The sequence below is a fragment of the Hyla sarda genome, chromosome 5, assembly GCF_029499605.1.
Source record: "Hyla sarda isolate aHylSar1 chromosome 5, aHylSar1.hap1, whole genome shotgun sequence".
Classification (NCBI taxonomy): domain Eukaryota; kingdom Metazoa; phylum Chordata; class Amphibia; order Anura; family Hylidae; genus Hyla; species Hyla sarda.
In genome coordinates, this window is record NC_079193.1 from 3,208,963 (window position 1) to 3,235,303 (window position 26,341).

The window sequence follows — 26,341 nt, forward strand, 5'->3', positions numbered from 1 at the left end:
CAGGGTATATACACCCCCCCCCTCACCTCACACAGTATACCAGGGTATATACACCCCCCCCCCCCTCACCTCACACAGTATACAGGGTATATACAGCCCCCGCTCACCTCGCACAGTATACAGGGTATATACAGCCCCCCCTCACACACTATACAGGGTATATACAGCCCCCCCCTCACACAGTATACAGGGTATATACACCCCCCCCTCACCTCGCACAGTATACAGGGTATATACAGCCCCCCCCTCACCTCACACAGTATACAGGGTATATACAGCCCCCCCTCACCTCGCACAGTATACAGGATATATACACCCCCCCTCACCTCACACAGTATACAGGATATATACACCCCCCCCCCTCACCTCACACAGTATACAGGATATATACAGCCCCCCGCTCACCTCACACAGTATACAGGATATATACACCCCCCCCCCTCACCTCACACAGTATACAGGGTATATACAGCCCCCCCTCACCTCACACAGTATACAGGGTATATACAGCCCCCCCTCACCTCACACAGTATACAGGATATATACACCCCCCCCCCTCACCTCACACAGTATACAGGGTATATACACCCCCCCCTCACCTCACACAGTATACAGGATATATACACCCCCCCCTCACCTCGCACAGTATACAGGGTATATACAGCCCCCACTCACCTCACACAGTATACAGGGTATATACAGCCCCCCCCTCACCTCACACAGTATACAGGGTATATACAGCCCCCCCCTCACCTCACACAGTATACAGGGTATATACAGCACCCCCTCACCTCACACAGTATACAGAATATATACAGCCCCCGCTCACCTCACACAGTATACAGGATATATACACCCCCCCCTCACCTCGCACAGTATACAGGGTATATACAGCCCCCACTCACCTCACACAGTATACAGGGTATATACAGCCCCCCCCCTCACCTCACACAGTATACAGGGTATATACACCCCCCCCCTCACCTCACACAGTATACAGGGTATATACACCCCCCCTCACCTCACCCACAGTATACAGGGTATATACACCCCCCCCTCACCTCACACAGTATACAGGGTATATACACCCCCCCCCTCACCTCACACAGTATACAGGGTATATACACCCCCCCCCTCACCTCACACAGTATACAGGGTATATACACCCCCCCCCCTCACCTCACACAGTATACAGGGTATATACAGCCCCCGCTCACCTCGCACAGTATACAGGGTATATACAGCCCCCCCCTCACACAGTATACAGGGTATATACAGCCCCCCCTCACACAGTATACAGGGTATATACACCCCCCCCTCACCTCGCACAGTATACAGGGTATATACAGCCCCCCCCTCACCTCACACAGTATACAGGGTATATACAGCCCCCGCTCACCTCACACAGTATACAGGGTATATACACCCCCCCTCACCTCACACAGTATACAGGGTATATACACCCCCCCCCTCACCTCGCACAGTATACAGGGTATATACAGCCCCCCCCTCACCTCGCACAGTATACAGGGTATATACACCCCCCCCTCACCTCACACAGTATACAGGGTATATACAGCCCCCGCTCACCTCGCACAGTATACAGGATATATACACCCCCCCCCTCACCTCACACAGTATACAGGGTATATACAGCCCCCCCCCTCACCTCACATAGTATACAGGGTATATACAGCCCCCCCCCTCACCTCACACAGTATACAGGGTATATACACCCCCCCCCCCTCACACAGTATACAGGGTATATACAGGGTATATACAGCCCCCCCCCTCACCTCACACAGTATACAGGGTATATACAGCCCCCCCCCTCACCTCGCACAGTATACAGGGTATATACAGCCCCCCCTCACCTCACACAGTATACAGGGTATATACAGCCCCCGCTCACCTCGCACAGTATACAGGGTATATACAGCCCCCCTCACCTCACACAGTATACAGGGTATATACAGCCCCCCCTCACCTCACACAGTATACAGGGTATATACAGCCCCCCCTCACCTCGCACAGTATACAGGGTATATACAGCCCCCCTCACCTCACACAGTATACAGGGTATATACAGCCCCCGCTCACCTCGCACAGTATACAGGGTATATACACCCCCCCCTCACCTCACACAGTATACAGGGTATATACAGCCCCCCCCCTCACCTCACATAGTATACAGGGTATATACAGCCCCCCCCCTCACCTCACACAGTATACAGGGTATATACACCCCCCCCCTCACCTCACACAGTATACAGGGTATATACAGCCCCCCTCACCTCACACAGTATACAGGGTATATACAGCCCCCGCTCACCTCGCACAGTATACAGGGTATATACAGCCCCCGCTCACCTCGCACAGTACAGATATTCCTGAGACTTCTGCATCTTCTTACTGGACTTGACATGAAATCCCAGGAACGATTCCTCTGTTTCTTTTTTGCATCCGGATTCAAGGAATTTCTGGAACTGTTGAAATATTCCCTGCCAGCGCTCCTCCACCGGAAACGATCCCGCGCCAAACTGACTGCAGGGCGAGAATAAATGACCGCAATATAAGTGATCATCAATGTATTCCCAGATCAGGTCTATAGATGGCGCTGTGTTATTGAAGCCTGTGAGGGGTTGGTGTGATCTCTAGAGGGCGCTGTATCATTGCAGTCTATAGGGAATATTCTGATGAGCAGTTGATTTGACCACTAGATGGCGCCATTTTATTGAAGTCTATGAGTGATTGTTGTTTTTTCTCCCTATGATCTCTGCCAGTGACTCCCCACCGGGGTGACGCGCTGCTTCTGGGAGCTGTAATACCCCACCAGGGGGGCCGCGACATTCTTGTGGGAAAATGGCGGAATATCTGGCAGTAAGTGTCAGCACCATGATGCTGATTCAGAACATCAGGCGTGAAACATCCGCGTCACTGGAGCAGATACCGTCCACAATGCCGGGCGCCCCCTGCTGGAGCGGAGCCTCCATTTACCTGCCTGCTCTCTGTAAGTCCACCCAGTAGCGTATTTATACTGTGCACCTACATATATTACTAATGGGCCCCTACATATGTTACTAATGGGCCCCTACATATGTTACTAATGGGCCCCTACATTTGTTACTAATGGGCCCCTACATATATTACTAATGGGCCCTACATATATTACTAATGGGCCCCTACATATGTTACTAATGGGCCCCTACATATGTTACTAATGGGCCCCTACATATATTACTAATGGGCCCCTACATATATTACTAATGGGCCACTACATATGTTACTAATGGGCCCCTACATATGTTACTAATGGGCCCCTACATATGTTACTAATGGGCCCCTACATATGTTACTAATGGGCCCCTACATATATTACTAATGGGCCCTACATATATTACTAATGGGCCCCTACATATATTACTAATGGGCCACTACATATGTTACTAATGGGCCCCTACATATGTTACTAATGGGCCCCTACATATGTTACTAATGGGCCCCTACATATGTTACTAATGGGCCCCTACATATGTTACTAATGGGCCCTACATATGTTACTAATGGGCCCTACATATATTACTAATGGGTCCCTACATATGTTACTAATGGGCCCCTACATATATTACTAATGGGCCCTACATATATTACTAATGGGCCCCTACATATGTTACTAATGGGCCCTACATATATTACTAATGGGCCCCTACATATATTACTAATGGGCCCCTACATATATTACTAATGGGCCCTACATATATTACTAATGGGCCCCTACATATGTTACTAATGGGCCCCTACATATATTACTAATGGGGCCCCTACATATGTTACTAATGGGGCCCTACATATGTTACTAATGGGCTCCTACATATATTACTAATGGGGCCCTACATATATTACTAATGGGCCCCTACATATGTTACTAATGGGCCCCTACATATATTACTAATGGGCCCCTACATATATTACTAATGGGCCCCTACATATGTTACTAATGGGCTCCTACATATATTACTAATGGGGCCCCTACATATGTTACTAATGGGGCCCTACATATGTTAATAATGGGCTCCTACATATATTACTAATGGGGCCCTACATATATTACTAATGGGCCCCTACATATGTTACTAATGGGCCCCTACATATATTACTAATGGGCCCCTACATATATTACTAATGGGCCCCTACATATGTTACTAAGGGGCCCCTACATATATTACTAATGGGCCCCTACATATATTACTAATGGGCCCCTACATATATTACTAATGGGCCCCTACATATGTTACTAATGGGCCCCTACATATGTTACTAATGGGCCCCTACATATATTACTAATGGGCCCCTACATATGTTACTAAGGGGCCCCTACATATATTACTAATGGGCCCCTACATATATTACTAATGGGCCCCTACATATATTACTAATGGGCCCCTACATATTTTACTAATGGGCCCCCTACATATGTTACTAATGGGCCCCTACATTTATTACTAATGGGCCCCTACATATATTATTAATGGGCACCTACATATATTACTAATGGGCCCCTACATATATTACTAATGGGCCCCTACATATGTTACTAATGGGCCCCTACATATATTACTAATGGGCCCCTACATATATTACTAATGGGCCCCTACATATGTTACTAATGGGCCCCTACATATATTACTAATGGGCCCCTACATATATTACTAATGGGCCCCTACATATGTTACTAATGGGCCCCTACATATATTACTAATGGCCCCTACATATATTACTAATGGGCCCCTACATATATTACTAATGGGCCCCTACATATATTACTAATGGGCCCCTACATATATTACTAATGGGTCCTACATATATTACTAATGGGCCCCTACATATATTACTAATGGGCCCTACATATGTTACTAATGGGCCCCTACATATATTACTAATGGGCCCCTACATATGTTACTAATGGGCCCCTACATATATTACTAATGGGCTCCTACATATATTACTAATGGGCCCCTACATATATTACTAATGGGCCCCTACATATGTTACTAATGGGCCCCTACATATGTTACTAATGGGCCCCTACATATATTACTAATGGGCCCCTACATATATTACTAATGGGCCCCTACATATGTTACTAATGGGCCCCTACATATATTACTAATGGGCTCCTACATATATTACTAATGGGCCCCTACATATATTACTAATGGGCCCCTACATATGTTACTAATGGGCCCCTACATATGTTACTTATGGGCCCCTACATATGTTACTAATGGGCCCCTACATATATTACTAATGGGCCCCTTCATATTTTACTAATGGGCCCCTACATATATTACTAATGGGCCCCTACATATGTTACTAATGGGCCCCTACATATGTTACTAATGGGCCCCTACATATGTTGCTAATGGGCCCCTACATATGTTACTAATGGGCCCCTACATATGTTACTAATGGGCCCCTACATATACAGGGGTCCTACCTACATGGAGCAAACTGTATACAGGGGGTCCTACTTAGAGGGGGAAAACCACCTATCGAGGAAAACAACATATTGGGGGAACTATGTACCGGGGACATAACATTCTGTGGGGGCCAGCCTACTAAGGGAAGCTACATCTTGGGCAAACCTACATACAGTTTGGCACCTACCTAATGGGGAAAAAAAAAACACCAATCTACCTAATTGGGGGGGGGGGGGGGGGTGGGGGTAATCCTACAGACCTACTCCTCCTCAACAACCCACTTTACTGTGCCTGACTACAAACAGCAGAACTATTACTGTTTATGACCCTATAGGTGGATGAAAAGGGCGGAGCCTGAGAGGTAAGAATCTGCGGATGAAGGAAACATCCTGACGGTCCGGGCCAGATGGATACACAAAAGGGAAAGTGAACGCCTTTGGCTGTCCGGGCATGCTGGGAGTTGCAGTTTTGCAACAGCAGGAGGCACCCTGGTTGGGAAACACTGTCTTAGGTGGTGCTTGGTCTATGATTAAAGGAGAACTCCGGCAAAACCAAACAGGATAGGGAATAAGTAGCCGATCATGGGGAGTCCTAGTGCTGGGACCACCCTCGATTTTTGGGACAGGATCCCGGCTTTCTCAGAGAGGAGCGCGTGTAGTCACGGCACACGCTCCGGTCATTTCTATGGGAGCGCCGATGATAACAGGGTACTCGGGTCTTTTTGCCGCTCCAATAGAAATATATTAAAGGGGTATTCCAGGAAAAAACATTTTTTTAAATTTTTTATATATATATCAACTGGAGCCAGAAAGTTAAACAGATTTGTAAATTAGAGAATAAAAAAGATCACTAGCGCTGGATGGGTCTGGTTGGATTCTGATAAATCAGAATATTACCTATAAAACAGCGCCATCTAGAGGTCAGAATATTACCTATAAAACAGAATATTACCTATAAAACAGCGCCATCTAGAGGTCAGAATATTACCTATAAAACAGCGCCATCTAGAGGTCAGAATATTACCTATAAATCAGAATATTACCTATAAAACAGCGCCATCTAGAGGTCAGAATATTACCTATAAAACAGCGCCATCTAGAGGTCAGAATATTACCTATAAAGCAGCGCCATCTAGAGGTCAGAATATTACCTATAAAACAGCGCCATCTAGGGGTCAGATTATCACACGTATGTATCAGAATATCGGAATATTACCTGAAGACCTTAATGAAACAGCGCCATCTGGTGGTCAAAATATGAAAAAAATTATCAGAATATTAAAGGGGTACTCCCCTAGAAAACATATTTTTTTTTGTTTTTTTTGTTAAATCAACTGGTGCCAGAAAGTTAAACATATTTGTAAATTACTTCTATTAAAAAATCTTAATCCTTCCTGTACTTATTAGCTGCTGAATACTACAGAGGAAATTATTTTCTTTTTGGCATGCTCTCTGATGACATCACGAACACACTGCTCTCTGCTGACGTTATTATAATAATAATGTCTTTATTTATTGTTGTCCTCAGTGGGATTTGAACCCAAGGCCCCAGCACTGCAAGGCAGCAGTGCTAACAACTATGCCACCATGCTGCCCTTAGTATACATCTGCTATGCATGTTGCTAAAATGGACAGAGATGTCAGCAGAGAGCACTGTGGTCGTGATGTCATCAGAGAGCATTCCAAAAAGAAAGGCATTTCCTCTGTAGCATTCAGCAGCTAATAAGTACTGGAAGGATTAAGTTTTTTTAATAGAAGTAATTTACAAATATGTTTAACTTTCTGGCACCAGTTGTTTTTAAAAAGACCGGGGTACCCCTTTAAGGAGGTAACGCTCTGCAGATACGTGGGCTCCCTGAAGTGGTGTTCCAGAGGTTGCAAGTGGTTCTTACTGAATTGACTCCCGGATGTAGCGGGTTACTTCTTTTAACCCCTTAACAACCACGGACGTAAATGTACGTCCTGGTTTGGCGGGACTTCCCGCACCAGGACGTACATTTACGTCTTGTGTATGACCGCGAGCATCGGAAGGGTGCCCGCGTCATACACGGCAGGTTCCGGCTGCTGGCAGCAGCCGGGGACCCGCCCGTAATGGCCGACATCCGCGATCGCGCGGATGTCCGCCATTAAAGGGATTATCCAGGAAAAAACTTTTTTTTATATATCAACTGGCTCCAGAAAGTTAAACAGATTTGTAAATTACTTCTATTAAAAAATCTTAATCCTTTCAGTACTTATGAGCTTCTGAAGTTAAGGTTGTTCTTTTCTGTCTAAATCCTCTCTGATGACACGTGTCTCGGGAACCGCCCAGTTTAGAAGCAAATCCCCATAGCAAACCTCTTCTAAACTGGGCGTTTCCCGAGACCCGTGTCATCAGAGAGGATTTAGACAGAAAAGAACAACCTTAACTTCAGAAGCTCATAAGTACTGAAAGGATTAAGATTTTTTAATAGAAGTAATTTACAAATCTGTTTAACTTTCTGGAGCCAGTTGATATATATAAATTTTTTTTTTTTGTGGAATAACCCTTTAACCCCTCAGATGCCGTGATCAATACAGATCACGGCATCTGCGGCATTGCAGCACTTTGATTGGATGATCGGATCGCCCGCAGCGCTGCCGCAGGGATCCGATCATCCAGCATGGCGGCCGGAGGTCCCCTCACCTGGCTCCGGCCTTCTCCTGGGGTCTTCTGCTCTGGTCTGAGATCGAGCAGACAATACTAGAAGATCACCCATAACACTGATCAGTGCTGTGTCCTATACATAATACTACACAGTATTAGCAATCAAAGGATTGCTATAGATAGTCCCCTATGGGGACATAAAAAGTGTAAAAAAAAAAAATGTTAAAATTAAAAGTAAAAAAAAAGGGAAAAATCCCCTCCCCCAATAAAAATGAAAATTGTCTGTTTTTCCCATTTTACCCCCAAAAAGCGTAATTTTTTTTTTAAAATAAACATATTTGGTATCGCCGCGTGCGTAAATGTCCGAATTATCAAAATATAATGTTAATGATCCCGTACGGTGAATGGCGTAAACGTAAAAAATTTAAACAGTCCAAAAATGCTGCTTTTTTGTCACATTTTATTCAAAAGAATTTTTTTATAAAAAATAATCTAAAAGTTTTATATATGCAAATATGGTATCTAAAAAAAGTACAAATGATGGCGCAAAAAATGAGCCCTCATACCGCCCTATATACGGAAAAATTAAAAAGTTATAGGTGGTCAAAATAGGGCGATTTTAGATGACTGATTTTGTACAAAAAGTTTTAGATTTTTTTTAAGCGGTACAAAAATAAAAAAGTATCTAACCATGGGGATCATTTTAATCCTATTGACCCCCAGAATAAAGAACACACGTCATTTTTACCGTATAGTGTACAGTGTGAAAACAAAACCCTCCAAAATGTTCAAAATTTTGGTTTTCATTAAAATTTCCTCCCTAACAAAATTTTTTTTTTTGGTTTGCCGTACATTTTATGGTAAAATAAGAGATTTCATTACAAAGTACAATTGGTCACGCAAAAAACAAGCCCTTATATGGGTCTGTAGATGGAAATATAAAGGAGTTATGGATTTTAGAAGGTCAGGAGGGAAAAACCGAAAACGCAAAAATAAAATGGGCCTGGTCCTTAAGGGGTTAATGTTGTTTCTCCATATTGTTATTTCATGAAGGGTCCGGTCTCTAGGAAGGAGCACGGATTGCAGTGGGATCGACGTACGTTCCTCCAGCCGAGACTTCCGAAACGTACATCGATAGCCTTGTGGACTGCTGAGGATACCAGAACCCGATCGTAGCGCGCGAGTTGGTAGAGACGCCACCGGCCGGGACGCGCTCCCACTGCAATCCACGCTCCTTCCTAGAGACCGGACCCTTCATGAAATACCGTATTTATTTATTTACTTACCGTATTTTTCGCCGTATAAGATGCACTTTTTCTTCCCCAAAATTGGGGGGAAAAAGTCGGTGCGTCTTATACGGCGAATACACCCCCTATCGCGGCGGTCCCTGCGGCCATCAACGAGCGGGACCCGCGGCTAATACAGGACATCACCGATCGCGGTGATGCCCTGTATTAACCCTTCAGACACGGCGATCAAAGCTGACCGCCGCGTCTGAAGGGAAAGTGACACTAACCCGGCTGTTCAGTCGGGCTGTTCGGGACCGCCGCGATTTCACCATGGCGGTCCCGAACAGCCGGGTTAGTGCTTACAGGACACCGGGAGGGACCTTACCTGCCTCCTCGGTGTCTTCTCCGTTCAGGGACCCCCTGTATGGCCGGCGCTCTCCTTCCTCGTCATCACGTCGTCGCGTACGTGCGTCGGCGTGCGTAACGACGTGATGGCGGCGACGGAGAGCGAGGATACCCGGCCGGCAGCAGAGACGTTCCGGAGCGATGGCGACAGCGATGGAGCGACATCCAGGGCAGCGGTGACGGGTCCGGAGCGGCGGGGACATGTGAGTATTACCTCCTATGCAGTGGTCTTCAATCTGCGGACCTCCAGATGTTGCAAAACTACAACTCCCAGCATGCCCGGACAGCCAACGGCTGTCCGGGCATGCTGGGAGTTGTAGTTTTGCAACATCTGGAGGTCCGCAGGTTGAAGACCACTATTGGGTTCAAAATCTTTATTTTTTTTAGATTTTGCACCTATAAATTGGGCGCGTCTTATACGCCGGTGCGTCCTATAGGGCAAAAAATCCGGTAACACTCTGGGAAACAACATTAAAAGAAGTAACCGGCTCCATCCGGGAGTCAATTCAGTAAGAACCTCTTGCAACCTCTGGAACACCACTTCAGGGAGCCCACGTATCTGCAGAGCGTTACCTCCTTCACTGCAACACACAGCATTGCTGCCGGATCATTCCACTGTTACTATCTACAGGTCAGTTTGTAACTTGTGTATAATACAGCGCTTACTAGTCAATTATTGTTCAGATTTGTAAGTTACTTCTATTAAAAAATCTTAATCCTTTCAGTACTTATGAGCTGCTGAAGTTGAGTTGTTCTTTTCTGTCTAAGTGCTCTCTGATGACACGTGTCTCGGGAACTGTCCAGAGTAGAAGCAAATCCCCATAGCAAACCTCTTCTACTCTGTGCAGTTCCCGAGAGAAGCAGAGGTGTCAGCAGAGAGCACTGTTACCAGACAGGAAAGAACAACTCAACTTCAGCAGCTGATAAGTACTGGAAGGATTAGGATTTTTTAATAGAAGTAATTTACAAATCTGTTCAACTTTCTGGAGCCAGTTGATATATAAAAATTATTTTTCCTTCCTGGAATACCCCTTTAAGTGTGTACTGGTCTGCAGCACTAAGTGCCGGCTCCCGTTCCGGTGACCACATGGGGGGGTCCCAGGGCTCATCCCCCCCCCCCCACGATCAGCTACTTATTTCCTATCATGTAGATAAGGAAATAAGGAATAAGTTTATTTTTACCAGAGATCTCCTTTAAAGGGGTACTCTCCTGGAATTTTTTTTTTTTCAAGTCAACTGGTGCCAGAAAGTTAAACAGATCTGTAAATTACTTCTATTTAAAAATCTTAATCCTTCCAGTACTTATCAGCCTTTATTTGCTCCACAGGAAGTTCTTTTTCTTTTTGAATTTTCTTTCTGTCTGACCACAGTGCTCTCTGCTGACACCTCTGTCCATTTTAGGAACTGTCCAGAGTAGGAGCAAATCCACACAGCAAACCTCTCCTGCTCTGGACAGTTCCTGACATGGACAGAGGTGTCAGCAGAGAGCACTGTGGTCAGACTGAAAGGAAATTCAAGAAGAAAAGAACTTCCCGTGGAGCAAATAGAAGCTGATAAGTACTAGAAGGATTAAGATTTTTAAATAGAAGCAATTTACAAATCTGTTTAACTTTCTGGTACCAGTTGATTTAAAAAAAAAAAAAAAGAAAACGTTTTCCAGGGGAGTACCCCTTTAATATTCTGATCATTTTTTTTTCATATTTTGACCACCAGATGGCACTGTTTTGTTGAGATGTATAGGTAGTAATCAGATTTCTAGTGTAGTTGATCTGACCTCTAGATGGCGCTGTTTTATAGGTAATATTCTGACCTCTAGATGGCGCTGTTTTATAGGTAATATTCTGACCTCTAGATGGCGCTGTTTTATAGGTAATATTCTGACCTCTAGATGGCGCTGTTTTATAGGTAATATTCTGATTTATAGGTAATATTCTGACCCCTAGATGGCGCTGTTTTATAGGTAATATTCTGATTTATAGGTAATATTCTGATTTATAGGTAATATTCTGACCTCTAGATGGCGCTGTTTTATAGGTAATATTCTGATTTATAGGTAATATTCTGACCTCTAGATGGCGCTGTTTTATAGGTAATATTCTGATTTATAGGTAATATTCTGACCTCTAGATGGCGCTGTTTTATAGGTAATATTCTGATTTATAGGTAATATTCTGACCATAGATGGCGCTGTTTTATAGGTAATATTCTGATTTATAGGTAATATTCTGACCTCTAGATGGCGCTGTTTTATAGGTAATATTCTGATTTATAGGTAATATTCTGACCATAGATGGCGCTGTTTTATAGGTAATATTCTGATTTATAGGTAATAATCTGACCTCTAGATGGCGCTGTTTCATTAAAACCTATAGGTAATATTCTGATACAAATGTGTGGTTGATCTGACATTTATCTGACCCCTAGATGGCGCCATGTTATTGGAGTCTAAGCAAAATCTTGATGTCTTAATGATGTGACCACTAGATGGCGACACTTTAGGAGAACTAGATACTGAATACAGTTTTTCACACAGGGTTTCTTGTACTTTTCGTATAATTTTCCCCTCCGCTCAGATCCGTCTCTCATCTATTACTCACAATTTCTTCTTCAGGATCTCGTCCTGGAAGTTGTTGTTCGTGCTGAGGACTCCTTGGGTTTGGAGACCACTGTCCGCCCGTTTATTGAATGTTCCCACCAAAGTGAATCCATTGGCCAAAGTGAGTTTTCCCTAGAAACAATCCAGATATAAGGATTATAGTGACCTGTATATTGTGCGGGGGAGGGGTTATTCCCTGTATGAAGAGAATGACAGGACTGCAGATTAGACTGACACAGAGGAGAGGAGTGGGTTAATACATCCTTCATGCAGCTGTTCTGGGCCTTAACCCCTTCCTAGCTCAGTAATGGTCTAAAGTGGAACCGCGGGGGCGGAGTTATGTAGATACAATAAAATAAACAGGTGTGACACCAACCTTCCCAGATAAGAGACATTCCTGGGTGAATTCTCCCTCATAAATGCTGTTGTCCTCTGTTATCAGGACCCCGGGACCCTGGAAAAACAGCAAATTATAATATCAGAACATCTGCAGGATGATGGCTCCAGGGGCCCAATAACTTAGACCAATGAGTGAGGGATCAATGACTGAGGGTCCAATCACTGAGGGCCCAATGACTTAGTCCAATGAGTGAGGGATCAATCACTGAGGGCCCAATGACTTAGTCCAATGAGTGAGGGTCCAATCACTGAGGGCCAAATGACTAGGGGCCCAATAACTTAGACCAATGACTGAGGGATCAATCACTGAGGGTCCAATCACTGAGGGCCCAATGAATTAGTCCAATGACTGGGGCCCTAATGACTAGGGGCCCAATAACTGAGGGTCCAATCACTGAGGGCCAAATGACTTAGTCCAATGACTGGGGCCCTAATGACTAGGAGCCCAATAACTGAGGGCCAAATGACTAGGGGCCCAATAACTAAGGGTCCAATCACTGAGGGCCAAATGACTAGGGGCCCAATAACTAAGGGTCCAATCAATGAGGGCCAAATGACTAGGGGCCCAATAACTGAGGGTCCAATCACTGAGGGCCAAATGACTAGGGGCCCAATAACTGAGGGTCCAATCACTGAGGGCCAAATGACTAGGGGCCCAATAACTGAGGGTCCAATCACTGAGGGCCAAATGACTAGGGGCCCAATAACTAAGGGTCCAATCAATGAGGGACAAATGACTAGGGGCCCAATAACTGAGGGTCCAATCACTGAGGGCCAAATGACTAGGGGCCCAATAACTGAGGGTCCAATCACTGAGGGCCAAATGACTAGGGGCCCAATAACTGAGGGTCCAATCACTGAGGGCCAAATGACTAGGGGCCCAATAACTAAGGGTCCAATCAATGAGGGACAAATGACTAGGGGCCCAATAACTGAGGGTCCAATCACTGAGGGCCAAATGACTAGGAGCCCAATAACTAAGGGTCCAATCAATGAGGGCCAAATGACTAGGGGCCCAATAACTGAGGGTCCAATCACTGAGGGCCAAATGACTAGGGGCCCAATAACTGAGGGTCCAATCACTGAGGGCCAAATGACTAGGGGCCCAATAACTGAGGGTCCAATCAATGAGGGCCAAATGACTAGGGGCCCAATAATTGAGGGTCCAATCACTGAGGGCCAAATGACTAGGGGCCCAATAACTGAGGGCCAAATGACTAGGGGCCCAATAACTAAGGGTCCAATCAATGAGGGCCAAATGACTAGGGGCCCAATAACTGAGGGTCCAATCACTGAGGGCCAAATGACTAGGGGCCCAATAACTGAGGGTCCAATCACTGAGGGCCAAATGACTAGGGGCCCAATAACTCAGGGTCCAATCACTGAGGGCCAAATGACTAGGGGCCCAATAACTGAGGGTCCAATCACTGAGGGCCAAATGACTAGGGGCCCAATAACTGAGGGTCCAATCACTGAGGGCCAAATGACTAGGGGCCCAATAACTCAGGGTCCAATCACTGAGGGCCAAATGACTAGGGGCCCAATAACTGAGGGTCCAATCAATGAGGGCCAAATGACTAGGGGCCCAATAACTGAGGGTCCAATCACTGAGGACCAAATGACTAGGGGCCCAATAACTGAGGGTCCAATCACTGAGGGCCAAATGACTAGGGGCCCAATAACTGAGGGTCCAATCACTGAGGGCCAAATGACTAGGGGCCCAATAACTGAGGGTCCAATCACTGAGGGCCAAATGACTAGGGGCCCAATAACTAAGGGTCCAATCACTGAGGGCCAAATGACTAGGGGCCCAATAACTGAGGGTCCAATCACTGAGGGCCAAATGACTAGGGGCCCAATAACTGAAGCTAATAGGATTTTATTAGGGTTTCACTAATGGCGCATAAGGCAATGATCTGTATCGGGACAGAATGTAACGTGACCCCAAACAGCGATTTTATTAGGACGAGACTTTATGTTTTTCTGATACACAGCTCCAAACCCCCAGCACCCCCCACATGTATAGAGCTGGAGGAGATGACATTTAGGGGCCGCAGACCCCACATATAGGACCTCGTTACCTACCACCAGTTTATTAGCGCTGAAGACCCCCTGATAGCAGGAGCCGGTGTTCAGAAGGACGATCCCAAGACCCTGTCTCTGATCCTCCTGCCACAGCCCGATGTATCTCTCACTGCTGCCGAAACACAAAGGACAGGGACTATCCTCCAGAGCTGCACTCACTATTCTGCTGTCACATCATGTCTTATCCTCCAGAGCTGCACTCACTATTCTGCTGTTACATCATGTCTTATCCTCCAGAGCTGCACTCACTATTCTACTGTTACATCATGTCTTATCCTCCAGAGCTGCACTCACTATTCTGCTGTTACATCGTCTTATCCTCCAGAGCTGCACTCACTATTCTGCAGTTATATCATGTCTTATCCTCCAGAGCTGCACTCACTATTCTGCTGTTACATCATGTCTTATCCTCCAGAGCTGCACTCACTATTCTACTGTTACATCATGTCTTATCCTCCAGAGCTGCACTCACTATTCTGCTGTTACATCATGTCTTATCCTCCAGAGCTGCACTCACTATTCTGCTGTTACATCATGTCTTATCCTCCAGAGCTGCACTCACTATTCTACTGTTACATCATGTCTTATCCTCCAGAGCTGCACTCACTATTCTGCTGTTACATCATGTCTTATCCTCCAGAGCTGCACTCACTATTCTGCTGTTATATTATGTCTTATCCTCCAGAGCTGCACTCACTATTCTGCTGTCACATCATGTCTTATCCTCCAGAGCTGCACTCACTATTCTGCTGTTACATCATGTCTTATCCTCCAGAGGTGCACTCACTATTCTGCTGTTACATCATGTCTTATCCTCCAGAGCTGCATTCACTATTCTGCTGTTATATCATGTCTTATCCTCCAGAGCTGCACTCACTATTCTGCTGTCACATCATGTCTTATCCTCCAGAGCTGCACTCACTATTCTGCTGTTACATCATGTCTTATCCTCCAGAGCTGCACTCACTATTCTACTGTTACATCATGTCTTATCCTCCAGAGCTGCACTCACTATTCTGCTGTTACATCGTCTTATCCTCCAGAGCTGCACTCACTATTCTGCAGTTATATCATGTCTTATCCTCCAGAGCTGCACTCACTATTCTGCTGTTACATCATGTCTTATCCTCCAGAGCTGCACTCACTATTCTACTGTTACATCATGTCTTATCCTCCAGAGCTGCACTCACTATTCTGCTGTTACATCATGTCTTATCCTCCAGAGCTGCACTCACTATTCTGCTGTTACATCATGTCTTATCCTCCAGAGCTGCACTCACTATTCTACTGTTACATCATGTCTTATCCTCCAGAGCTGCACTCACTATTCTGCTGTTACATCATGTCTTATCCTCCAGAGCTGCACTCACTATTCTGCTGTTATATTATGTCTTATCCTCCAGAGCTGCACTCACTATTCTGCTGTCACATCATGTCTTATCCTCCAGAGCTGCACTCACTATTCTGCTGTTACATCATGTCTTATCCTCCAGAGGTGCACTCACTATTCTGCTGTTACATCATGTCTTATCCTCCAGAGCTGCATTCACTATTCTGCTGTTATATCATGTCTTATCCTCCAGAGCTGCACTCACTATTCTGCTGTCACATCATGTCTTATCCTCCAGAGCTGCACTCACTATTCTGCTGTTACATCATGTCTTATCCTCCAGAGGTGCACTCACTATTCTGCTGTTACATCATGTCTTATCCTCCAGAGCTGCATTCACTATTCTGCTGTTATATCATGTCTTATCCTCCAGAGCTGCACTCACTATTCTGCAGTTACATCATGTCTTATCCCCCAGAGCTGCACTCACTATTCTGCTGTTACATCATGTCTTATCCTGCAGAGCTGCACTCTCTATTCTGCTGTTACATAATGTCTTATCCTCCAGAGCTGCACTCACTATTCTGCTGTTATATCATGTCTTATCCTCCAGAACTGCACTCACTATTCTGCTTTTACATTATGTCTTATCCTCCAGAGCAGTACTCACTATTCTGCTGTTACATCATGTCTTATCCTCCAGAGCTGCATTCACTATTCTGCTGTTACATCATGTCTTATCCTCCAGAGGTGCACTCACTATTCTGCTGTTACATCATGTCTTATCCTCCAGAGCTGCATTCACTATTCTGCTGTTACATCATGTCTTATCCTCCAGAGGTGCACTCACTATTCTGCTGTTACATCATGTCTTATCCTCCACAGCTGCACTCACTATTCTGCTGTTACATCCTGTCTTATCCACCAGAGCTGCACTCTCTATTCTGCTGTTACATCATGTGTTATCCTCAAGAGCTGCACTCACTATTCTGCTGGTTTTCACATCACCTCACTCATAATGCCGCTCACTCACTTGTCGGAGGTCTCCCAGACTCCGTACCCCGCCCTCTTGTCGCGCTCCCAGTTTCCGGTGTATTTCCATGAGGTTGCGGTGGACGCCTGGTGCTCTAAGACGCCAAATCCGTGCCGCACGTTATCCTTAAAGTAACCTTTATAGACCGATTCATCCGCGTACCTGGAATATACAGAGGAGGCGCCAGAGTCAGACTCTGAATATATAGTAGAATGTCTCAATTCACTGACAACAAGCAGAGATCCTGGAGAGGATAACTATAACCCCTGTGTACCGGGCCCCTGGCACCTATGGAAGGGCCCCGCCGCCATCGCAGTGTTACTTACTCACAGATTCCATATCCGTGAATGGCGCCGCTCCTCCAGTGACATTTATAACAGTCGTATCTGTCGCGGGAGGCGTCCGGGATCAGACAGATTCCAAAGCTGAAAGGTAAAGACTCAGATTAGAGCCGGACCCCGCGGGGCCCCCAGAGATCCCAGGAGCCACAGGGCCCCACAGCAGCTTCTTACCCGTCTTCTTGTCCGTATTTGAAATCCCCGACGTGATTGCGTCCATCTGGCCACTTAAGGGTCCCCCTGCGGAGAGGACGAGGGGCCGAGATTTATTATTTTATATATACCCAAGAAATCATCGTCTCTGAGACTTTCAGGATCGGGGGCCACAACCTCGGCCGCCATGACAGATGTAATGTATACTTGCTTAAAGGGGTACTACCGTGGAAAACTTTTTATTTTTATTTTTTAAATCAACTGGTGCCAGAAAGTTAAACAGATTTATAAATTACTTCTATTAAAAAATCTTAATCCTTTCAGTACTTATGAGCTTCTGAAGTTAAGGTTGTTCTTTTCTGTCTAAATCCTCTCTGATGACACCTGTCTCGGGAACCGCCCAGTTTAGAAGCAAATCCCCATAGCAAACCTCTTCTAAACTGGGCGTTTCCCGAGACAGGTGTCGTCAGAGAGGATTTAGACAGAAAAGAACAACCTTAACTTCAGAAGCTCATAAGTCCTGAAAGGATTAAGATTTTTTAATAGAAGTCATTTACAAATCTGTTTAACTTTCTGGAGCTAGGTGATGTATAAAAAAAAAGTTTTTTCCTGGATAACCCCTTTAAACAGATTTGTAACGGACATTCCGTTATTTTCCCTACCGTTTCTGGGACTGTTGGCGGTAGGATCATTAATACTAAGGAAACCTCACCCTGGCGTCACGACATTAATACCACCAGACCCTGCACTTACCTCACCACAACACCCCAGACCCCACAACTCTCCTGGTTCACCACATTATATACCTTTTAAGTGTTGTTGTCATGTGATTGTAACCAGGGGAGGTACCAGTGACCATGTGACCTACAGGGTGACCAATGGGACCACTTAGGGTCTCCCCCATATAACCCTGGGTGGAGCTTCCTTAGTGTCTCTAGTGCTGGGTTGCAGTGAGGTCTGAAGTGAGAATCTGGAGTCCAGAAGAGACCTAAAGTCTATAAAGTCTACTGCGCCGCCACGGATCCTAAAGTCCACTACTCCCCCCCCCCCCCCCCCCAGGTCCAAGTCAAAGTCTGGTAAACTACAAGCGGAGTGAAGTCAGTCAAGTATTCTGTATCAAGTCAGCGTGGCCCTGCATCAAATTGTCCCCGTCCACCATAAGTCCCAGCAAGCCCTGAGGTCTCTGAAGTCACTGTTCACCTCCGTGGGCCTGGCCAAGCTGTATGGACTATTACACCTGTCTGACTCCGTAAAGCTGCCGCTGTCCTGTAACTTGGCGTCGGAGTCATTATTTGCCCCCGTGCCTAGCCCAGGATCCAGCGGTATACCTTTGGGTGGCATAGAGGATAAACCACGCCCTGGCGTCACGAACACAAGGGATTAATGACATCTGCCCCTAGGGTTACTTCATCTGCCCTCACCACAAAAGCGAGCACAAAGTGCAAAATATCAGTCTTAAAGGGGTACTCCGCTGCCCCATGGTTTGGAACATTTTGTTTCGAACGCTTGGAGCCTGCAACAGGGGGACGTGATGTCATGACCACGCCCCCTTATGACATCACAACACCCCCCCTCCCATAGACTTGCAACGAGGGCGGCATGGTCGTGACATCACAGCCCCGCTGCCGTCACACAGCGTTCTAAATGAATTCTGGGTGCTACACAGAGATATCGGGGGTCCCAGCTGCAGGACCCCCATGATCAGACATCTTATCCCCTATGCTTTGGATAGAGGATATAATGTCTAGGGGCGGAGAACCCCTTTAAATAAGTTGCACGACCTGCAAGTTTGTAATCCACTCAAAATGCGACCAAAGGTTTCGTAACAACATGATAATAATAATGTATATGAGGGAAAAGCAATGTAGGTTTTCCATGCAGGGTTTGGGAGAGCTGGGTGACCCGATGTAATGGCGGCCGGATCAGGTGACTCACTTGCCATGCGGTTTTCCCCAGGACATTTCCCCCTCGTACACGGCGTTCCTGAACCTGCCGTCACTCCTGTACGTGTATGTGCAGAGGCGAGAGGTCGGGGGGTCGCTGGATTCTCCCGTTTTCCCCCATAAAGGAAAATCCCGACTCCCCCCCAGACTCTGCCGGATCAGCTGGTTCAGTCTCCAGGACCACAGAACCTAGAAGAGCAGAGAGGAGAGCGACGATAGGAAACAACTACACAGAAACAGAGTAACAAACCCTCAGCTGGACTGGGGGGGGGGATGTTATAATGTATCAGTCTGGGGTCCGGGATGTTTAGCTCACAGAGCATTGTCTAGACTGGATACAATTGTATCACTTCTTAGCTGAGAGCAGGACGAGCTATGTACAATGTATCAGTCTGGGGTCCAGGATGTTTAGCTCACAGAGCATTGTCTAGACTGGATACAATTGTATCACTTCTCAGCTGAGAGCAGGACTAGCTATGTACAATGTATCAGTCTGGAGTCCAGGATGTTTAGCTCACAGAGCATTGTCTAGACTAGATATAATTGTATCACTTCTTAGCTGAGAGCAGGACGAGCTATGTACAATGTATCAGTCTGGGGTCCAGGATGTTTAGCTCACAGAGCATTGTCTAGACTGGATACAATTGTATCACTTCTCAGCTGAGAGCAGGACTAACTATGTACAATGTATCAGTCTGGGGTCCAGGATGTTTAGCTCACAGAGCATTGTCTAGACTGGATACAATTGTATCACTTCTCAGCTGAGAGCAGGACTAACTATGTACAATGTATCAGTCTGGGGTCCAGGATGTTTAGCTCACAGAGCATTGTCTAGACTGGATACAATTGTATCACTTCTCAGCAGAGAGCTGGACTAGCTATGTACAATGTATCAGTCTGGGGTCCAGGATGTTTAGCTCACAGAGCATTGTGTAGACTGGATACAATTGTATCACTTCTCAGCTGAGAGCAGGACGAGCTATGTACAATGTATCAGTCTGGAGTCCAGGAGGTTTAGCTCACAGAGCATTGTCTAGAATGGATACAATTGTATCACTTCTCAGCTGAGGGCAGGACTAGCTATGTACAATGTATCAGTCTGGAGTCCAGGAGGTTTAGCTCACAGAGCATTGTCTAGACTGGATACAATTGTATCACTTCTCAGCTGAGGGCAGGACTAGCTATGTACAATGTATCAGTCTGGAGTCCAGGATGTTTAGCTCACAGAGCATTGTCTAGACTGGATACAATTATCACATCTCAGCTGAGAGCAGGACTAGCTATGTACAATGTATCAGTCTGGAGTCCAGGATGTTTAGCTCACAGAGCATTGTCTAGACTGGATACAATTGTATCACTTCTCAGCTGAGAGCAGGACTAGCTATGTACAATGTATCAGTCTGGGGTCCAGGATGTTTAGCTCACAGAGCATTGTCTAGACTGGATACAATTGTATCACTTCTCAGCTGAGGGCAGGACTAGCTATGTACAATGTATCAGTCTGGAGTCCAGGAGGTTTAGCTCACAGAGCATTGTCTAGACTGGATACAATTGTATCACTTCTCAGCTGAGGGCAGGACTAGCTATGTACAATGTATCAGTCTGGAGTCCAGGATGTTTAGCTCACAGAGCATTGTCTAGACTGGATACAATTATCACATCTCAGCTGAGAGCAGGACTAGCTATGTACAATGTATCAGTCTGGAGTCCAGGATGTTTAGCTCACAGAGCATTGTCTAGACTGGATACAATTGTATCACTTCTCAGCTGAGAGCAGGACTAGCTATGTACAATGTATCAGTCTGGGGTCCAGGATGTTTAGCTCACAGAGCATTGTCTAGACTGGATACAATTGTATCACTTCTCAGCTGAGAGCAGGACGAGCTATGTACAATGTATCAGTCTGGGGTCCAGGATGTTTAGCTCACAGAGCATTGTCTAGACTGGATACAATTATCACATCTCAGCTGAGAGCAGGACGAGCTATGTACAATGTATCAGTCTGGGGTCCAGGGTTATGTAAACTGGATGTAACTGTACCAAACCCTCAGCTGTGATTATTCGGTCTGTATAAGTTTTCAGTCTTTGGATATGAACAGGAAAGATTCCAATCATGTAAACAAGTGGAGCCGCTGACTATGGAGAAGAAGGTGCAGAACTTCATTGAATATTGCGTCACCTGATGTGATTGTTCCCGCGTGGACAGGAAAAGCTCTTCCTCCGGCGTCACAATCCGCAACACATGACTGCAACAGAAAAGGAGCGTCAGATCCATCCCCCCGGACAATCGTCGCTCAGCACGGGGCCGTATCCCATCCTCACCTGTTCACATCAGATCTTTGTCTCACTGTCGTGTCCACCCAGACCGAGCGCAGGTCACAGATATGAGGTTCATTCCCCTTTAAGACAAGAAAGTGTTAATCAGATGGAGACATTGGACATGAGTTCCTAAAATCCTCCGGGGCTGCAGTCATGTGATTGGTGCTGACCCTGCGGATGTAGCAGGCGCCATAATAACCTATGTGCCAGGATTGTCACCGTTGTGTATTACAATCTATCTTGTGGCCAGTAGGTGGCGACGTACATCACAGCGTCACCTGGAAACCTCAGTCATAGGCGGATTAAAGAGTCAGACAGTATAATATATGAACCGCCCCGTCTGTGCTCAGTGTCTCCACCTACAGGATGATATAACAATGTGATACATGGGGTGTAATGTGGGCGTGCTCAGTGTCTCCACCTACAGGATGATATAATAATGTGATACATGGGGTGTAGTGTGGGCGTGCTCAGTGTCTCCACCTACAGGATGATATAACAATATAATACATGGGGTGTAGTGTGGGCGTGCTCAGTGTCTCCACCTACAGGATGATATAATAATGTGATACATGGGGTGTAGTGTGGGCGTGCTCAGTGTCTCCACCTACAGGATGATATAACAATATTATACATGGGGTGTAGTGTGGGCGTGCTCAGTGTCTCCACCTACAGGATGATATAACAATGTGATACATGGGGTGTAGTGTGGGCGTGCTCAGTGTCTCCACCTACAGGATGATATAACAATATAATACATGGGGTGTAGTGTGGGCGTGCTCAGTGTCTCCACCTACAGGATGATATAACAATGTAATACATGGGGTGTAGTGTGGGCGTGCTCAGTGTCTCCACCTACAGGATGATATAACAATGTGATACATGGGGTGTAGTGTGGGCGTGCTCAGTGTCTCCACCTACAGGATGATATAACAATGTAATACATGGGGTGTAGTGTGGGCGTGCTCAGTGTCTCCACCTACAGGATGATATAATAATGTGATACATGGGGTGTAGTGTGGGCGTGCTCAGTGTCTCCACCTACAGGATGATATAACAATGTGATACATGGGGTGTAGTGTGGGCGTGCTCAGTGCCTCCACCTACAGGATGATATAACAATGTAATACATAGGGTGTAGTGTGGGCGTGCTCAGTGTCTCCACCTACAGGATGATATGACAATATAATAGATGGGGTGTAGTGTGGGCGGGCTCAGTGTCTCCTCCTATAGGATGATATAACAATGTGATACATGGGGTGTAGTGTGGGCGTGCTCAGTGTCGTCACCTGCAGGATGATATAACAATGTAATACATGGGGTGTAGTGTGGGTGTGCTCAGTGTCTCCACCTACAGGATGATATAACAATGTAATACATGGGGTGTAGTGTGGGTGTGCTCAGTGTCTCCACCTACAGGATGATATAACAATGTAATACATGGGGTGTAGTGTGGGTGTGCTCAGTGTCGTCACCTACAGGATGATATAACAATGTGATACATGGGGTGTAGTGTGGGCGTGCTCAGTGTCTCCACCTGCAGGATGATATAACAATGTAATACATGGGGTGTAATGTGGGCGTGCTCAGTGTCGTCACCTACAGGATGATATAACAATATAATAGATGGGGTGTAGTGTGGGCGTGCTCAGTGTCTCCACCTACAGGATGATATAACAATGTGATACATGGGGTGTAGTGTGGGCGTGCTCAGTGTCGTCACCTGCAGGATGATATAACAATGTAATACATGGGGTGTAGTGTGGGCGTGCTCAGTGTCTCCACCTACAGGATGATATAACAATGTAATACATGGGGTGTAGTGTGGGTGTGCTCAGTGTCGTCACCTACAGGATGATATAACAATGTGATACATGGGGTGTAGTGTGGGCGTGCTCAGTGTCTCCACCTGCAGGATGATATAACAATGTAATACATGGGGTGTAATGTGGGCGTGCTCAGTGTCGTCACCTACAGGATGATATAACAATATAATAGATGGGGTGTAGTGTGGGCGTGCTCAGTGTCGTCACCTACAGGATGATATAACAATGTGATACATGGGGTGTAGTGTGGGCGTGCTCAGTGTCTCCACCTACAGGATGATATAACAATGTGATACATGGGGTGTAGTGTGGGCGTGCTCAGTGTCTCCACCTACAGGATGATATAATAATGTGATACATAGGGTGTAGTGTGGGCGTGCTCAGTGTCTCCACCTACAGGATGATATAATAATGTAATACATGGGGTGTAGTGTGGGCGTGCTCAGTGTCGTCACCTGCAGGATGATATAATAATGTGATACATGGGGTGTAGTGTGGGCGTGCTCAGTGTCTCCACCTACAGGATGATATAACAATGTAATACATGGGGTGTAGTGTGGGCGTGCTCAGTGTCTCCACCTACAGGATGATATAATAATGTGATACATGGGGTGTAGTGTGGGCGTGCTCAGTGTCTCCACCTACAGGATGATATAACAATATTATACATGGGGTGTAGTGTGGGCGTGCTCAGTGCCTCCACCTACAGGATGATATAACAATGTAATACATGGGGTGTAGTGTGGGCGTGCTCAGTGTCTCCACCTACAGGATGATATAACAATGTAATACATGGGGTGTAGTGTGGGCGTGCTCAGTGTCTCCACCTACAGGATGATATAACAATGTGATACATGGGGTGTAGTGTGGGCATGCTCAGTTTCTCCACCTACAGGATGATATAACAATGTGATACATGGGGTGTAGTGTGGGCATGCTCAGTTTCTCCACCTACAGGATGATATAACAATGTGATACATGGGGTGTAATGTGGGCGTGCTCAGTGTCGTCACCTGCAGGATGATATAATAATGTGATACATGGGGTGTAGTGTGGGCGTGCTCAGTGTCTCCACCTACAGGATGATATAACAATGTAATAGATGGGGTGTAGTGTGGGCGTGCTCAGTGTCTCCACCTACAGGATGATATAACAATATAATACATGGGGTGTAGTGTGGGCGTGCTCAGTGTCTCCACCTACAGGATGATATAACAATGTGATACATGGGGTGTAGTGTGGGCGTGCTCAGTGTCTCCACCTACAGGATGATATAACAATGTAATACATGGGGTGTAGTGTGGGCGTGCTCAGTGTTGTCACCTACAGGATGATATAACAATATAATACATGGGGTGTAGTGTGGGCGTGCTCAGTGTTGTCACCTACAGGATGATATAACAATATAATACATGGGGTGTAGTGTGGGCGTGCTCAGTGTCGTCACCTGCAGGATGATATAACAATGTGATACATGGGGTGTAGTGTGGGCGTGCTCAGTGTCGTCACCTACAGGATGATATAACAATGTGATACATGGGGTGTAGTGTGGGCGTGCTCAGTGTCTCCACCTACAGGATGATATAACAATGTGATACATGGGGTGTAGTGTGGGCGTGCTCAGTGTCTCCACCTACAGGATGATATAACAATGTAATACATGGGGTGTAGTGTGAGCGTGCTCAGTGTTGTCACCTACAGGATGATATAACAATGTAATATATGGGGTGTAGTGTGAGCGTGCTTAGTGTCTCCACCTACAGGATGATATAACAATGTAATACATGGGGTGTAGTGTGAGCGTGCTCAGTGTCTCCATCTACAGGATGATATAACAATGTGATACATGGGGTGTAGTGTGGGCGTGCTCAGTGTCTCCAACTACAGGATGATATAACAATGTGATACATGGGGTGTAGTGTGGGCGTGCTCAGTGTTGTCACCTACAGGATGATATAATAATGTAATACATGGGGTGTAGTGTGGGTGTGCTCAGTGTCTCCACCTACAGGATGATATAACAATGTAATACATGGGGTGTAGTGTGGGCGTGCTCAGTGTCTCCACCTACAGGATGATATAACAATGTGATACATGGGGTGTAGTGTGGGCGTGCTCAGTGTCTCCACCTGCAGGATGATATAATAATGTAATACATGGGGTGTAGTGTGGGCGTGCTCAGTGTCTCCACCTACAGGATGATATAACAATGTAATACATGGGGTGTAGTGTGGGCGTGCTCAGTGTCTCCACCTACAGGATGATATAACAATATAATACATGGGGTGTAGTGTGGGCGTGCTCAGTGTTGTCACCTACAGGATGATATAATAATGTAATACATGGGGTGTAGTGTGGGTGTGCTCAGTGTCTCCACCTACAGGATGATATAACAATGTAATACATGGGGTGTAGTGTGGGTGTGCTCAGTGTCTCCACCTACAGGATGATATAACAATGTGATACATGGGGTGTAGTGTGGGCGTGCTCAGTGTCTCCACCTACAGGATGATATAATAATGTAATACATGGGGTGTAGTGTGGGCGTGCTCAGTGTCTCCACCTACAGGATGATATAAC

At 46.0% G+C, this 26,341-nt stretch overlaps 1 protein-coding gene across 8 annotated transcripts in view; it reads right to left on the reverse strand.

The window, feature by feature from the left end:
- Positions 1 to 2,370: 2,370 nt before the first annotated feature.
- ALS2CL (ALS2 C-terminal like) overlaps positions 2,371 to 26,341 on the reverse strand; it is a gene marked incomplete at its 3' end in the record, with an annotated part of 91,942 nt that continues 67,971 nt past the window's right edge. For all 8 annotated transcript variants that reach the window (XM_056518718.1, XM_056518713.1, XM_056518719.1 and 5 more), the window contains 10 exon segments: positions 2,371 to 2,544; positions 12,337 to 12,467; positions 12,712 to 12,789; positions 14,820 to 14,931; positions 17,183 to 17,344; positions 17,509 to 17,607; positions 17,695 to 17,760; positions 19,609 to 19,805; positions 21,796 to 21,862; positions 21,939 to 22,015. In XM_056518718.1, coding sequence (XP_056374693.1) covers positions 2,371 to 2,544; positions 12,337 to 12,467; positions 12,712 to 12,789; positions 14,820 to 14,931; positions 17,183 to 17,344; positions 17,509 to 17,607; positions 17,695 to 17,760; positions 19,609 to 19,805; positions 21,796 to 21,862; positions 21,939 to 22,015 — 1,163 coding nt within the window.